The 17,402-nt window shown below is 51.7% G+C and overlaps 1 protein-coding gene across 2 annotated transcripts in view; it reads right to left on the bottom strand.

The window, feature by feature from the left end:
* Nucleotides 1-17,402, bottom strand: part of DIP2A (DIP2 acetate--CoA ligase A) — a 112,614-nt gene that overhangs the window by 25,446 nt on the left and 69,766 nt on the right. For both annotated transcript variants that reach the window (XM_045776964.2, XM_045776963.2), the window contains exons 18-26: nucleotides 17,162-17,301; nucleotides 14,649-14,785; nucleotides 14,286-14,366; nucleotides 13,675-13,802; nucleotides 11,097-11,211; nucleotides 4,841-5,042; nucleotides 3,850-3,959; nucleotides 3,695-3,775; nucleotides 1,086-1,209 (exon numbers count right to left, since the gene is read on the bottom strand). In XM_045776964.2, the coding sequence (XP_045632920.1) occupies nucleotides 1,086-1,209; nucleotides 3,695-3,775; nucleotides 3,850-3,959; nucleotides 4,841-5,042; nucleotides 11,097-11,211; nucleotides 13,675-13,802; nucleotides 14,286-14,366; nucleotides 14,649-14,785; nucleotides 17,162-17,301 (1,118 nt within the window). The remainder of the gene's footprint in view (nucleotides 1-1,085; nucleotides 1,210-3,694; nucleotides 3,776-3,849; nucleotides 3,960-4,840; nucleotides 5,043-11,096; nucleotides 11,212-13,674; nucleotides 13,803-14,285; nucleotides 14,367-14,648; nucleotides 14,786-17,161; nucleotides 17,302-17,402) is intronic.

Genomic DNA, 17,402 nt, shown 5'->3' with positions numbered 1-17,402 from the left:
GCTCTCCGAAAGGCCAATAAACAGCAGCCAGTCTGGAAGAAATGAGCATCCCTCACACCCAGATTTTGTTCTGGGGACACAGGGGGCTCTGCGAGAGATGGCTGGCTCGAGATCTGGGCTGGGACGGGCACGACGTGAGCCTGAGGTGCCTCGTCACAGCAGACTGGTCGCCGTGAAGCCAGCCGGAAGGGGCTCCTGTGGCCGAACGTGGGATGACCTGAGCTTTGACAGAGAAACCGACTGCAAAGGACTGAAACCCGACACATTCACAGTGATGTATGCATTTGTAGATCCACGAGCCGGTCACCTTTGGAGGGTGACAGGGATATACAGGACCCACAGAAGGAAAGAATCACGTATGAATTCCACCACTGGGGAGCAAAATGCCAGATGAAGGACGTTTCTGTGTGTTAGTTTTATGGCCAATAAATGAAAACAAGAAATGACAGAATGAGAGCATCACTGTTTTGTGACCCCTAAAGAATGAACGAATGAACACTGAAGCATCAGTCGTTGGCTGCTAACCCACCAAAGGAGACACAAGCCAACATGGGTCCCTGATGGAATAATTCAACACCACGTAGAGTCAGCAAAGACACCGAACCCGGGTCTGACCCAGGGCCAGGACCTAGCTGCCAAGCTGCAGGAAATACGGGAGCCAAGAACATGCTGGCTTGCACCTGAGCATGGGGCTGGGTAGCATCTGGACCGTGGGGCTTCTGCAGAGTCAAACCAGGTCTTCAGTCGATAAATTACAAAGAGGAGGAGAGGGGGAGCCTGTGGATTAAAAGAGACTCTGAAAACATATCAGATTTAAAGCAAACTGGCAGACTAACCTGATGTGCCGGGGTGCTGCACTGGGCGCTCAAACCGGGGGCAGTGGAAGACGTGACTACAGGGGTCAGGGGCAGAGGCTGCCGCTGGGAGAGCGGAGGATGTGCTGGGGACGGGGAATGCAAAGGGACGCCTGGGGCACCCGGCCAAGGTCTATTTTCTGACCTGGCTGGAGGTTACCGGGGTGTCTGCTTTGTAAGAACAGAGTGTCCCCGTGAGCACAGAGCCGAGGGAGGCCTCTGTGTGCTTACCTGGGGGGTAGACCAAAGCCACATGGTCCCCGATGCTCAGTCTTGCCTTCTCCATCAGGGCGGCGGCCACCCTCTCTGCCCTTTTGTGCAGCTGGACACAGGTTGCAGTGCTGGTAACGGTGCCCTAGGAAAGTGGTCCGGGGATCAGCACGGAGCTGGGGGGTGGGGTCCGCTCCTTGGGCACCTGTGTGCACACTGCGCATATCTTGTGCCCGGAACTCCTGTGGTTAGGGCCCGGGGCCAGTGCCAGTCCTAGAGACACACCTGTGGTCTTTCCTAGTCGTCTGTATCTCAGGGAGAATTCCCAAAGGCGGCTCTTTCTCCAGCAGGGAAGGGACAAGCCGTGCAGTGTCCCAGAGAGCCCAGAGCGGTGGGCACGCTCTGTCCAGGATAGTCAGGGGCAGCCATTAAAGAAAACTCCGGAGGGCACCCGGATGGCTCAGTCGGTTAGCTGTCTGACTCTTGATTTCAGCACAGGTCACAATCTCCATGTCGTGAGATCGAGTCCCACATAGGGCTCCACACTTGCTTAAGGTGCTCTCTCTCCCTCTGACCCTCCCCCAACTCGCTCGTGTGAGCTCGCTTTCTCTCTCTCTTTCTAAAAACATTTTAAAAATAAATTAACTAAATTTAATTAAAAAAGAAAACTCTTTTGGCCTTTCTGATAAAATATCTTAACTACAACAACATTATAAAGAATAATATAATAAATATCCAGCGTCTCCTTACGTAAAAATATTCTGCCACATAATGTTTAAATTTGTTTTCTAAAACAAATCATCACCACTCTGCAAACCACCCTTAATTCATCCTCTCCTTCCCCAGAAACAACCTTTATCCTGAATATAAATACACATAATAATGAGCGCTAAATAAACAAACACCCATAAGCTATACGGTGGGTCGTGCATGTGTAAACGCCCTCTCGCCCCCGCCGGCGGGACTGCACACTCTGCAGCCTGCCCTCCAGGAGCGCACAGGCTCGCCTCGCCTCACCGCCAAGGACATCAGGACTGCAGACAACTCCCAGCGAAGGCCTCCTCCTCTCGGCTGACCAGAGTCGGGCAGGCCTCAGAGCTCTTTCAGTCCTTCTTAAGGAAATTAAAATGCAGCTCCTTCTAAACATAATGCCCCAGAACAGACCAGCCTAATGTCAGAGCCCCTCCCTTCTCCACAACGTAGGCCAACGCGCTTGTCCGCAGAGCCGGGCACAAAGGCCCGCAGGGTGCGTGCAAGGGAGCTAGGCTTGCTTGGCCCGAGCACAGCTGAGGTGTGGAACATCAGGGCCAGGCAGAGCCTGCCAGTCCCCTTGGACAGCCACCTACACGGACACAGGCCTCCTCCAAGGTCGAAGGCCAGCATGTCCTCAGGGACCTACGGACAATTCAAAACCGAAGAAGGCTGACAGATCAAAAGAAATGCGAAGTTTTACCAGTGACTTTGAGGCATGTCAGGAACGGATTTGGAAAAGGCCAGGCCCAGTCTTCTCCGGGCTCCTCCTGAGCTCCCTCTTGGCTTTAAAGACAGTCTGCCTCTCCACACGTGCCTGGTGGGCACCTCTGTGCGGCCCCCGCCCCAGGGCCCCTCCTCTCTGAGCTGCCACTCCACACTCACCCTCCTGCAACCCACAGGAGCCACTCAGAACCACGAACCACATCACGTGCCCACAGCTCAGTCCCACGCAGGCTTCCGGCCACACCGTCTGGTAACGGCCAGCCCCCGGCCCTGCTGCCTCGGAGCGCTTGGTACTCGGGGCCATACCCCTGCTGCTCTCATCTGCGGGTTTCCATCATGAGCTCATTTTACCTTGGCCACTTGTTAATTATTGGCTATCTCCATGCTTTAGAACTCAATCAGTGATAAAACAAATGTTTTCTGAACACCATTCTAGACCTGCGGATGCACAGTGAATGGAGAAAGTAAAGTCTCTTTTACGGACTAGTTTTCTAGCAGAGAAGACTTACTTCAAGCATCCCAAGGGCAGGACGGTTTCTCTCTTACTTAACACCCAGAACCCAACAGGTATCAATAAATATGTTTTGAATGAAGAAACAGTGGGCAGTAATGAGCAGAAACAAGAGCTAGACCAGTGTTTTCTAAGGCCACAGTGACCTGCCCTTTACGGCGTCCAAGTGCAAATGTTCTCACGGCCTGTGTGATGATGCACTGGAGTGAGGAGGATTTTTACTGTTATTTAGCTTGTCATGGTTCTAAATTTTATCTGCTGGCCCAAAGTTGGATGTGAGGGGTATAGCACCTCCTTTCTACCCTAAGAACTCCTGGTACAGTGTAGTCTCATTGAAAGGGTAGCCAAAACCATGACAGTGAATTCCTGAATCTACATCAGGATCAGGGCAGTAGACAGCATTGAAATATTAAAGCTATACACAAAAAGTCTAAATTCCTAATTTTTACAAAATAAACATTTCCTTTTAGCTTACTTAGAAGTCTTTATGAGCGTACTGTTCTTGATTGAGAATTTTCCTGCTGGATACTAGCTGGACAGAAAGGTCACCGCCTGAACAAGGGGACTGCTGAGTTCCGCAGGCAGGAGACAGCAGGGGGGAGGCTGGGCGGGGCGGGGCTCTGGGGCAGGGACTGGGCCTCACCTTGGCGTTGAGCAGCAGGAACAGCGGGTGGTCGGGAGTGGTGTGTGCTCGCCACTGCAGCACGTCCGGCAGGAACAGGAACTGCGCAGACAGGCCCCTCAGTCCGCAGTCTCGCCGAGGGGCACCCTCCTTGCGCCCCTGGGCACCACCGTTACCTTTCTGGCCTGGTCGCTGTCCTCCAGGTGCGCCAGCTCCCTCCCGGAGGCCTGTGCGATCCTCTTCCCTGCAACCAGGTTCCCCACGATCATGGAGGCCGGCCCCACCTCTGGAAAACGGGGATTCTGAGTGAGCAGGTGGCAGCTCGGGGACGGGACCGTCCTGTGGCTTTACGGCCAGAACACTCTCTATCTGGGGAGGCGTTTCCCTCTTCGCAAAGGTGCTGGCGCTCAGGAAACCAGCGGTAAGGGGCATGGTGAGCGACGAAGAGAATCTCTCTCACACACAAGCAACGCCAGACGGAGACACTCGCCATCCGCCGTGTACCTGGGGTACGACTGGACCTCAGCCGCAGCCATGCGCTCAATACACTGCGCTGTTTTACTGCATTTCACACATAAAACAGGAAATTGAGTCTCCCTGAGTAAATGTATTTCATTTAATGATATCTCTGCGTTCAATAATCAGTGAAAGGAAAATTAGCATTTACTAAAAATTTACATAACCAAGGGAACAAAAATAACAGTCAAACCTGTCTCTAAAATTAAGTTTTCAAACGTGTGACTCAGGGGAGAGTCAGGTGTCAGCAGCTCCAGGCTGTGGCAGAGCACGGGGCCACGGGGAGCGGCATGGCCCCCAGCACCGCAGCGTGTCTTTCGATCCCTGAGCTCCACGTCCGCTCTCGGGCCTCACCTCTACTGCCAGGGAGCCAGCCTGTCGCTTTCCGAGCCTCAGAAGCCACGCTTGCATTCAGTCCCTGAGATGGGTCCCCACAGGCAGGTGAGAACCCCACACGGGTGACACGGTAAAGTTTTCTCATCTGTGGCGTGGTTCCAGGGAGGCAGGAGGCGGTAACTGCCCTGATGCAGGCCTGGCTCTTAACCCCAGCCCCACAGGTGCAGGCCCCACGAGGGCTGTACCATTTAACCACGAGTGTGGCTGCCACCAACATCGAGACTGAACAGACAGCTATTGCTACATAGGACCAACCTGGTTGTTTCTGGCGAGGTTTGGGAAGGTTGGTGACACAGGTGTGAGGGCACATCAGTACGTTACATGGGTGCAGCGTCCCCTCCAGGAAACGCTGCTTGGTTTCAGAAATGTGAATCCCTCCAAGAGGAGCCTTGGGCAAGGTGTTGGCAGGAACCAGCGCCAGACAGTACACGCCCACCTGGTGGATGCTGTCGACGGCCTGGAAGGGACAACACGAGACGGAGGGGCTGAGACCCGGCGTGTGACACAGCTGCCGGGGAGCTGACCCGAGCGGCTGGGAGCTGGGAGTGGCACCGGGTGAGATCAAGGAGACATTCTGTTCAACAAGAAAACACGGAGAGATGTGTGCACGCGTCTCATTTAACACACACGCATACCGTGTGCATGTGCACACACACAGAAACCTGAAACCGCGTATATTAAAGAAAGGAAAGTTAGATAAGCCAGTGCAGCTGCGGGGGCAGAAACTGGACTTCTGTCAATTCATCTTGCATTCAGCTTTGACTTTGGAGACATGTATATATTTTACATCCAAAAAACCTGAAATTTTAGAAAGCGTTCCCTAACAATTGAAAGCGAAATAAAAGAAATAAACTCGGCTGAACTGGACTTAGGTTGGCGGCAAAGTCCCAGAGAGAGAAGCTACTTAACGTTCCTTTAAACACGGTTAATTTGATTAGTCCGCCCCTGATGAGATATGCCCTGTGGGCAAAAGAAGTGCAAAAAAAGTTAGCTGCTCTCAGAAATCTCACATTTCAGAGGTAGTGTGGAGACCGTTGTTCTGAGACTATGGTGTATAGCGTGGCTTGAGGCAGATGAGGGATTCTGGTGGAAGCAGTTGATGTCTGCAATTTTTCAGTGTGGGAGCAAGGAGATCGATGAGTTAAATAAAAATTCTGTGGTCTAGAATTTGAGCTGGAACCAACAGCATGAACTCATGATGTAGGTAGTCTTACAGACACACATCATGTCCCACTCTGTCCACTGAAGAAAGCCCAGACACAGTGAGGAAGCCAGCAACATCAGGTGCCCAGATGGTGGTCCCCAATGCCATTTCCCCTAGGAAGTAGCAGGGTCTCTAGGGTCCAGGCCATGACAGGTCTAGGATGCAAAACACACTGCCTTCCCCCAAGCATCTGAGTTTCCTCGCCTCTGCTTTGGCCTCAAAGAATTCCAAGGGTACATGAGAAGGACATAAGAGCCAACCTGAAGGGGCTCCCACTGACCACTGAAAAATAAAAAAAACTATAATAGACTGAATCACATCAAGTATGTTTGCATCCACTAGTTCTTAGTGAAACAAATAAACAAAACTCAGTGGTCACTTGAAGAGGATTCTAAGAAACCACCTCACTACTCTGAAATCAATCCTTGGTCTTGTTTTCCTGCACAGCCTGCCTCCAGGCCCCTGGGTGGCTGAGGAGGACATGGCGCTCTCCAGAGGAGAAACTCCTAAGGCTGCTCTGGTGAGCCTTGGCAAGCAGGGTAGCTCCGCTGGGAACTCCCGACAGACCAGCGACCTCAGGAGTGCTGAATGGCACAGAGGCACCAGAATCACATGCTACCTTCCAGGAGGAAGTTTTGCCAGAAAACTGAGCCTGAGTCTGATCCAACGGCAACGTCCAGGGTGACTGCAGGGGACAGACGGCTGTATTAGATAACAGCTCAGAGGCACAATCATCAGAGCTCAGGCTAAAGAAACACCCTGCACAAACCACTTATTTTTGTGCACAAACTAACCACAGGAAAACTATGACAGAGGAAGAATCTACAGATTTAAAAAGACTTAGGGACCTTGTCCCCACCAAGTACTTTTTTTTTTTTTTTAGTTCATTTTGATCCTGAATCTAACAAACAAACTAAACTAAACATTAGATAATCAGGGAAGTCTGAATAGTGACCAGATATTTAATTACAACAAGAAATTACTGTTAGGATAAAAACTCTGAACACAGCAGGTATAGAGGGAACATACCTCAATGTAAGGAAGACCATATTTGACAAACCCACAGCTAACACCATTCTCAACGGTAAAAAGCTGAGAACTTTCCCCCTAAGATAAGGAATAAGACAGGGACGCCCACTCTTACCACTGCTACTCAACACTGAACTGGAAGTCTTAGCCACAGCAATAAGGCAAGAAAAAGAAATAAAGGTATCCAAACTGGAAAGGCAGAAGTAAAACCATCACTATTTACAGATGACATGATCTTATATATAGAAAACCCTTAAGACTCCACCAGAAACTCTTAGAACTGACAAATACATGCAGTAAAATCACAGGAAACATCTGTCGTGTCTCCGTACACTAGTCTAATGAATGAACCATCAGAAGGAGAAATTAAGAAAACCATTCCATTTACAATTGCACCAAAAATAATAAAATAAAATAAATTTAACCAAGGAGGTGAAAACCTATATACTAAAAACTATGACATTGATGAAAGAAATTGAAGACACAAAGAAATAGAAAGACATTCCATGCTCATGGATTGGAAGAATTAATATTATTAAAATGTCCACTCTACCCAAAGTAATCTACAGATTCAATGCAATCCCTGATTCCAATGGCATTTTTCACAGAACTAAAGCAAATTATCCTAAAATTTGTATGGAACCAAAAAAAGACCTTAAGCAGGCAAAGCAAATTTAAGGAACAACAAAGTTGGAGGAATCACACTTCATGATTTTGAATTATATTTCAAAGCTTTAGTAACCAAAATAGTATGGTATTAGCATAAACACAGACATACAGATCAACGGAATACAACAGAGAGCCCAGAAATAAACCCAAGCACATATTTTTTGATTAATTTGTGACAAAGGAGGCAAGAATATACCACAGGGAAAGGATGGTCTTCAATAAACGGTTCTGGGAAAACTGGACAGCTACATGCAAAAGAATGAAGCTGGACCACTTCTCAGAGCATCCACAAAAATAAAATCAAAATTGGTTAGAGACTTGAACATGAGACCTGAAACCATGAAACTCCTAGAAGAAAACATAGGTGTTAAGCTCCCTGACACAGGTCTTGTTGACGATTTTATGGATTGGGCACCAAAAGCAAAAGCAATGAAAGCAAACACAAGTGGGACTACATCAAACAAAAAAGCTTCTGCAGAGCAGAGGAAACCATCAACAAAATGAAAAGACAACCTACTGAGTGGGAGTAAATATTTGCAAATCACATATCTGATAAGGGGTTAATATCCAAAATATATAAAGAACTCACACAACTCAATGCCAAAAACAAGCAATCCAATTAAAAAATGGGCAGAGGATCCAAATAGGCATTTTTCCAAAGAAGGCATACAGATGTTCAACAGGTACGTGAAAAGGTGCTCAACATTGTAATCATCAGGAAAATGCAAATTTTTAAAAACGAGGGATCGCCTCACCCCTGTCAGCATGGCTAAGATCAACAGCACGAGAAACAACAGGTGTTGGCGAGGATGTGGAGAAAAAGGAACCCTCCGCACTGTCGGTGGGAGCCCAGCTGGTGCAGCCAGGGTGGAAAACAGTACGGAGGCTCCTCAAAAAATTAAAAATAGAGCTACACTACGATCCCGCAATTGTGCTACTAGGTATTTACCCAAAAAAACCAAAAGCACTAATTTGAAAAGATGAATGCACCTCTATGTTTATCGTAGCATTATTTACAATAGCCAAGCTATGGAAGCAGCCCGCGTGTCCACGGACCGACGAAGGATAAAGATGCGGTGTGTACACCACGGATTATTACACGGCCATAAAGAAGAAGGAGATCTTGCCATTTGTGACAACATGGATGGGCCTCGAGGGTATGATGCTGAGCAAGTCAGTCAGTCAGAGGAAAACACGTCCCACATGATCTCACTTACACGTGAAACCTGGAAACTGAGCGGACAGATTCGGGGAACAGACCGGTGGTTGCCAGAGTGGGGGTGGGGGCGGACGGAACGGGAGAAGGTGTCCGAGGGTACGAACCTCCAGCTACAAAACAGAGTCTGGGGTTGTAGTGCACAGCACGGCGACTAGACATAAAAATGCTGTATTGTACGTGTGGACGCTGCTGAGACCGGAGATCTGAAAAGTTCTCAATCACAAGAAAAAAATGTGTAATTATGTCTGGTGATGAATGTCTACTAGACTTATTGTGGTGATCACTTCACAGTACATGTAACATCAAATCATTACGTTGTATTCCTGAAATTAGTATTCGACGTCACGTCTATCTCAGTTCTTAAAAAATAAGTAAATTATTGTTAATTCTTAGAGATGTGATAACAGTATTCCTTTTTTAAAGAAATAAACTCTTTACAGATAAAATGTGATGTCTGGCATTTGCTTCAAAACACTCCTGAGGGAGAAGCTGGGAGGCCAGGTAGGGACCCAGTCAGGACCTGGACAGGTAACTGTTGACCAGGGTGATGGGAACATGGGGTCATGACGATGCAGTCTTTGGATGTTGGTGAGGTTGGTGGGGTCTGGAGCCGATGGCCAAGAAAGAATTCTTGAGTCGTCTCCAGTGCAAAAAAGGTGGTTTTATTAAAGCTGAGGAGGGGGGAGGACCCTGTGGGCAGAAAGAGCTGCTGCTCCAGGGTTGTGAGGGGTGGCTGACTATGTACCTTCAAGCTGGGTATGTGAAGACAAGGAGGTGTCCAAAAGGACTGTGATCTGCTCAAGAGGACTCGCAGGCTCCTGGAGGCCTGGCTATTGTCACGCTAACGTTGTGTTTCCCTGGAGCAAGGCATCAACATTAAGATTGGGAGTTTCCGGGAGGAATGTTAGCCCGCCTCGGGTCCTCGGTCCTCCTCAACAGATTGCAGGTTATAAGGACCTTTAATTTTATCTACGTTCCCTTTTTCCTTTGTTTCTCACATCAATTATACTCTTCTTTTTGTTGTGTTAGAAACATTCCATAGTAAAACATCACACATTTTATTAAAAATAGATGTTGTGAGATACTCGTGGGAAAACAGTGCTGGGAAGCTCAGGGTTGCCTGGCGGCCCTGACGCGGACGGCTCCCGCCTGCTTCTACCAGCTTCCTTTCTCGGTGCCCGTGCAGCTTCACACCACGCCTCACAGCCGGCCTGCAGACGGCGGGACACCGGCGGAAATCCACCCAAAGCTCTGGACACCGCTGCCCACAGCAGCTTTATTCCTAAGAGTCGGAAACTAGCAACCCAGACGTCCACCAAGACGTGAACAGACAAGAAGCCCAACTCGGCACGACGACACAGGCTCTCAAAACCACGCCGAGGGAAGGGAGCCGGACAGAGAGGCGACATTGTGCGAGTCCCTTTACCTAGAGCGTCTGTGGTGGAAAAGGAGACGCGCCACACCGCTCGTGCGTGTGGACACGCAGCCGGCCAGCGGCTCTCGGGCTGGGGGACACAGGACAACCCACTGGCGCACGTACTCTGCGTCTTAACGACCGTGGCGCACTGATTCCTTGGGTGCACTGCTGCCCGAACTCGCCGCCTGCACACCCACAGATGGGCTCGTTCTACACGTAAATCGCATCCCAGCAACTGAAACCCCTCACTGGACAGTACCTGCAAGGTTCGTGCACTTCACTGAATGTAAATTTTACTCCCTTTCCCCCCAAAATAGTGCGCTGGACTCTAGCTCAGTATTTAAAGAAACGAGTGCCGCCGTGCGGTGCCGGGGAAGGGGGTGCCACACAGCGTGCCGGAGGAGTGGGCAGAGGGACACGTGCGTGACGAGCAAGTGTGATGACGTGCCAACCACCGTGAACCTGAAGACTGGCTATTAGCAGCTCTCTGCGCCAGGCCTTCCACGTCACTCTACCTTTGACGTTTTCACAACAGAACAGCGGAAACCAGCACCAGTGCAGTGACATACATGCTCGTAGCTCCCCCAGGGCCCCTGGCCGTGGCCTGGTCCAAATCTAAGTAATGGTCTCAACTGATATCACCCTAATTGACAGGAGTTACGGGACTGCTGTTTTAGGGCACTCTAACCCTCGCATGGAATTACAGTTTCAAAATGCTGTTCCCTCATCCTTACGAGGCCCGGATTTCTTTAGCGCCACTGTGTGCAGGCAGCACAGGGTGGAGGAGGCCACGACTCTCGGTAAGTCAACTCCGTGATCACGTGTGGGGCGACGGGACACGTGGCCTGCTCGGCACTGGGCTGGAGGCGGGCAGGCAGGCAGGGCTCCGAAGGAGGGGCATGTGCACTGGGATGTGTCAGAACCACTCTCCCGGAGACAGAGGCCAGGAAGGCGGCCAGCCGCCCAGGCCCACCTGCAGCACGCGGCTCATCCACTGGAAGCTGTCCTCCTCGGAGGCGTCGGGCCGCTGCTCGGCCACAAGCACGATCCGGTCATCGTGCAGAACCGTCACGGAGAACACCGCGATCCTGGGGGAAGACGAGGACAAAAATGACCACCCCGCAGAGGACACCAAAGAGGACACGGACGCTTCCTCTCCCTTGAAATGGAGGGTCCAGACGCGCTCGTGTTGAAAGGGCGATCTAACAATGGGCTGCTTGTTGAGAACTGGAAACGTGACCAGTCCCTCGTCTCCTACAGTACAGCTAAAATAAGTGCCAATTCGCTAAAACAAAGAGGACTTCGGTGCAAAGCAAAGCAAGCAGGCACAGATCTTAAAAGAAAATTTCCCTTAATTATAATGTTAAGGCACGTGATACATTTCTTTGTGCAAAAATCTTTGTCTAGAAGTACTATCAGCTGTATTTTTTACTCTAACTGATTAAACCTCTTTCGCTAATGTGTTAACGTCCTGTGTTTTTTGTGGTGTAACGGGACTTGTTTCTCCCGTCTCGCCTTAGGAATTCTGGCGCTTTCCCTTGCTCTGTATTTACTGCCGTTTGCCTCTTACATTTGGAGCTGGTTTTTTCCCTGTGAGACAAGAAGCTGGTCTCCCCATCAAGCCCAGCATACCTCCTGCTCCAGCCATTGTGGACATGCTTGCTTTCTCTTGTTCTCCCCTCCGGCAGGTGCGTGCATAAGTGTGCCCACGCACACGCACGCACACACACACACACACACACACTTTACCCAGCACTAAATTTCCCTTGCGTTCATACATCTTGAATGTGTCTCTCTTAGTATCTCATCTGAAGATGTTTTCACCAGAAGGGTCTTTTTGTAACAAAACTTCTGAAACTTATGTACCCAAGAATATTTTTATTACAACTGCACAATTAAGTGACAATTGGGATGAACATAAAATCTAAGTTAAAAATTCCTTTTAATAATTTAAAAACATCATTGCACTGCCACCCTCTCGAGCTGGCCCCAGCGCTGGGGAGTCTCACGGCCTGCGCTTGATCCCGGTGTCGGGCCCTTCTCGAGTCCCGCAAACCCAGCTTCGTGCTGCTCAGATGTTGCCCTCCCCTCCAGGCTGGGCCGCCCCACTGCCGGGTCTGCTGTTTAGATGCCCTTCCTCTCTCCCCGTCTCTCTTGGTTTTTTAAAGTTTCTTATTTTTTCTTACTTTTTTGACCTCCTCTGGAGTACTTCCTTAATCTGACTTTCCAGCTCCTCACTTCCTTCTCTAGCCGTGTCTATCCTGCTATTTATTCCACCTATTGTGTTTGTGTTTAAGAACAGAGAACTCATTTCGTGTGTGTTGTAATATTCCTGGATGTGCTGCTTCTGCTAGCGTACGCACTCCACCGGCTGCGGCTCTAGTTCTTTCTATCTTTTCTTTTTGAGAGCAAGTGAGTGAGTACAGCAGGGACAGGCAGAGGGTGAGCGAGAGTCTTAAGCGGGCTCCATGCCCAGCATGGAACCGGATGCGGGGCTCAATCTCATGACGCTGAGATCGTGACCTGAGCTGGACTCTGAAATCAAGAGTCAGACACTTAACTGACTGAGCCACCCAGGCGCCCCTGTGGCTCTATTTCCAGGTGGCTGTGGTGGTGGGGACAGGCAGGTGCCCCACCCAGTGGCAGAAGCAATCACCCACACCCCCACTAATTGCTCACGGCGGCATTGCCTCGTCAGCTGCCTGCTCAGCCGTCAGCGCCCGGGGCCTCCCTAAGCCACTCAGAAGCAGGTGTCGCCACCCTGATATTGTCCTCACAGACACCCGCACCAACAGTGTCCCGTTTCTGCTGTGAGGGCAGGTCATGATGTCCTGGTAGCCCCCGTTCAGGCATCCACACAGGCCCGCCCCGCTGGTTTCTCCTTGGTGGTAACCCCGTCATCCTGACCTACGAGAAGGGCCAGCAGCACCCACCATCTGGCAGAATTCCCTAATAATCTCTTTAAGGAATATTCAAAGGCAGGGTCTGTCCAGGCTCAGAGGTACCCTAGTTTGACTAATAAAAGCACCCCCTTGAGAAGAAGAAAATTTAAAAATGCAGCCAGTTGAGTAGGCCAGCTGGGAGAAAGGGCTGCTTCCTTCAGGGTGAAAAGCTCAGGAGCCGAACAGAGCCAGACCCGGCTTTTCCCTTTTCACGCCCAGTAAACCGCCCAGGGTCACAAAGTCCTGCCTAACACATTCCGAAAACTTGAATAGATGCTCATCCCAGGAGCGAGGTAGGACCCTCCGTGTGTCTCTCTAACCCTCAGTAGAAAAGAGAATTGACCTTTGGCGGTTCAGAGAAACTGGTCCTTGACGGTTTGAACCCGCATGTGTGAGGTTCTAGGGTGCTGAGCCCTGTGTGCAGTTAGGACACTAACGGGCTCCTGGCTGCAAACACCGTCCTTTTCTTCGTGAAGATTTTCTGATGAACAGGAATTTTTGGGTTTTGTGTATTCCGATCACTGGCTTTGCTTCTAGTGCAGACAGATTCTCAGACTTCAAGTAGAGAAGGGACCTAGAGCCACAGCACAGGGGCCCGCAGCGCATCACCTGCCTCTGTAGACAAACTTCATGGGCTCCACGGCCAGCGCGGTGGCCACGAGGTCGTCCGCATTGTGTCTACGAACTCCAACCACCATCAGCCCATCCAGCTTGCCCACAACAAAGACCAGGTTATCCTGGAAGCAAGGACACAGGTCAGGACTCAGGACACGCAGGCAGGCCCTGTGGGTCAGGTAGCTGAGAGCTGCTACAGTCAGCTGATGGCATACGGAAACCAAGGGGCACAGACAGGGTCCGGCATCCTGGTGGGCTGGGGTGGGGACAAGGGGACATGGGGGGAGGTGTGGGGGGAGGGGGGTGGGGGGCACAGGGTCCTGCATCCTGGTGGGCTGGGGTGGGGACAAGGGGACATCCGGGGAGGGGGCGGGGGGGGGGCAGCACAGGAAAGGTGAAGTTGTACAGGACTCAGGCAGAGCTCCCAAAGTCAGCAGCAGGGACCTCCTGGGCTGACAGCACTGTGTCGTGGGTGCTGTCCTGTGGACTGTGGGACGTGGAGAGCATCCCTGGCCCCTAGATCTGCACTGGATGTGGGCAGCATCCCCTCCCCTGAGGTGTGGGCCTGTCTGGAGGCCCCAGTCTTGGCAGCAGGATATACTCACAGGCCCGATGAAGCCCAGCAGCCCCGTTCTGGTGAAAGGCCTGTCAGACACGGGCACACCTCCTGCCGTGACAGGGACAGTCTGCACAGAGCAGAGAGGGGAACGGTTAAGCTGTGCTCTATGGACAGTTGACCAGTTGGCCAGGTGCAGGCCAGGGTCCAGCTCCCCAGATGAGGCTATCACCCAGGGATCCCCAGTGGAGTGGGCAGTCTGCACTCTGCACACTCGGGCATGCACTGTGCTGGCTTCCTGGGCTGACCTTGATGCCCAGCAGGGCTGGGGAGCCGGTGCGCCTTGCCTGCTGCACGCCACTGACGCTTGTGGAACCTCTCTTCAACGTAAAGGGCAGGAAAAGGTACAAACCTCAAAGACACTCTTCGTGATTCCAAGTAGTCCATAGTAGGCCGTGCCAGTGGTGCTGGAGCTGACGCAGATCTCTCCAACCTCATCCGTTTTACAGAGATAAGGGGTACCGTCTACCTTCACAACACAAACGTCAGCTAGAAAGAGAAAAAGCCCTCGAAATCATACACAAGAAACACACGTAAATGGGTCACATTCACAAAGATCTACTTGTAGCTGCATCTGCAGATACAGAAACAAAACATCACACACGCAGCGTGCTCTCACGGCGAATCGGAGGACGTGCATACTACACGCTCTCTCCAGGCGTGGGTCTTTCTGCTTCCCATGTAGGATGTAACCAAAGCACAACGCGTCCTGCACACAGCCCAGGCCAACAGGACACTTGCTCTCTCGTGGACAGATTCTGTGTCCCCTCGTGTCACGGGAGATGCCGGCCGAGCCCTGTCCCGTGCCGTAGCCCCACGCAGCCCCGTAGCCTTGGTGTGGCCCCGTCCACAGCCCAGTCACCTCCGGTGCGGTTGTCACGAAGGTGCTCCCCACGGGACGATCCTGCCTGCTGCCCACTCTGGGCATGCCGGACCTTGCCTGTCGGGTCACTGCAGGCCACCCAGCCCTGCCACAGAGCAGGCATCCCAAACCAGCCTCCAACAGAAGAGCGAAATGCACACCGGAATGTGCAGTGACCGTTAAGGGAAACGCGGTCACCCAGTGAAGAATTAAGCCTGTGGTCACCTGGGCATGGCCCTTCCTTTGACTCTTGACTGCTCTCTAACACATTCTCATCTCCAACGAGGACAAGGAAGGGGCGCTCATTCACTTGTTTCTGTTCATTCACAAGTCAGAACACAGACTCAGCAGAGACAATGCTGGAGGGGGACGCAGGTCACAGGCAGATACTCCCACATGCTTGCATTTCTGGCAGGGACCCTGACCTAAATCACAAAAGGCCACAAACCCCTTGGGGCGAACACACTGAAAGGTTAGGTCTTTGCTGGAAACAAGACACCATCAGCCTTCAACAAGTCAGTCAGCTCGGCAATGGTCACGACTAACAAATGCGGACCTGGGGAGCATTGTGAACACAGACAGACACACACAGACACACGCATGGGGGGGCACTGTGCACACACACACACGCATGTACACACACACCCCTAAAGGAGCACTGTGCACGCACACACACACGTACACACCCCCCTAAAGAAGCACTGTGCACGCACACACACACACACGCATGTACACACACCCCTAAAGAAGCACTGTGCACGCACACACACGCACACACACGCATGTACACACACCCCTAAAGGAGCACTGTGCACACACACACACGCACACACACGCATGTACACACACCCCTAAAGGAGCACTGTGTACGCACGCACACACACGCATGTACACACACCCCTAAAGGAGCACTGTGCATACACACATGCACACGCACACACACACATGTACACACCCCTAAAGGAGCACTGTGCACGCACACACACGCACACGCACACATGTACACACACCCCTAAAGGAGCACTGTGTACGCACACACACGCACACACACGCATGTACACACACACCCCTAAAGGAGCACTGTGCACGCACACACACGCATGTACACACACCCCTAAAGGAGCACTGTGCACGCACACACACACATGTACACACACCCCTAAAGGAGCACTGTGTACGCACACACACGCACACACACGCATGTACACACACACCCCCCAAAGGAGCACTGTGCACACTCACTCACACGCACGCACGCACACACACATGCATGTAGGGTGGGTCACGACAGCTGCCCATAAATCTCAGAAGGGCCCGCATGGCGAGGAGGAAGCGGAGCAGCTGGGGGGTCGCCACAGTGAGGGGCAAATGCAGAGCAGCATGCACAGAGCATCCCCCGCTCTCAACTGTCACTGCGTCTCCCGGGCCAGGCTCGGGTCTCCATTTCCCTATGTGACACTCCGCAGGGGAACCACAGGCAGGCCACCCCATCGCCCTCTTCTCGTGGCACTGCCACGGGGCCGGCATTCAGGTCCAGGGCGCCCCAGGGGCAGGAAGACGCACATAGGAATTTCTTGCAACCTTCAGAGTCATGCTCCTGACCTAACACACCCTTGCTACCCCCGGCTGGTGGCAGCCGGTCATCAGGCTGTCTGCAGACCTGGCGTGCTGTGAGCTGATCAACACCTGCATGTGTGCAACGTGATGCCCGTGCCCGACATGTGGTCGGTGCGTCAGTTCCCAGACCCTGGAGAAGCACACAGACTGCTCAGAGGCCACCGACAGACCCTCGTCATTTTGCTCAACCCTAAATTTAATACAGAGGCAGGCAAAACACTGAAAAAAATCACATTATAAATTAAAATCCAATTTACATGGAAAAACACTGTTAGGAAGCTTTTTACTTGTGTGCTTGCAGAGCACTCCCACGAAGCCCGGAGCCCTCTGGACTCCTGTTACGTCAAGCAGCTGCAGGACCGGACACACTGCAGCTCGTCCCTTACCTCCCGGCAGCGCCTGGCCAACGTCCTGAACGGTAAGAACGGACAACTTTTCTTCGGTATCTACTCTGATCACACCAAAACTGAGACCGTTCATCGACAGGACAGCTTTCCTTGGTGGAGGTCCTCCCAGATCTGGCGGCCTAGAAGACAAAGGCGGACACACTGACGAGGGGACAGAGTCCATGGGGGAGGGATCTGTGCCCAGCCTGCCTGCAGGACGATGCTGCCCAAAGCCTCTGCT

The sequence above is a fragment of the Ursus americanus genome, chromosome 4 (genome assembly GCF_024610735.1).
Source record: "Ursus americanus isolate L20-20 chromosome 4, mUrsAme1.1.p, whole genome shotgun sequence".
In the NCBI taxonomy this organism is placed as follows: Eukaryota; Metazoa; Chordata; class Mammalia; order Carnivora; family Ursidae; genus Ursus; species Ursus americanus.
The sequence above is the reverse complement of the archived record's forward strand: the minus strand, read 5'-3'. Positions and strand labels throughout refer to the sequence as shown.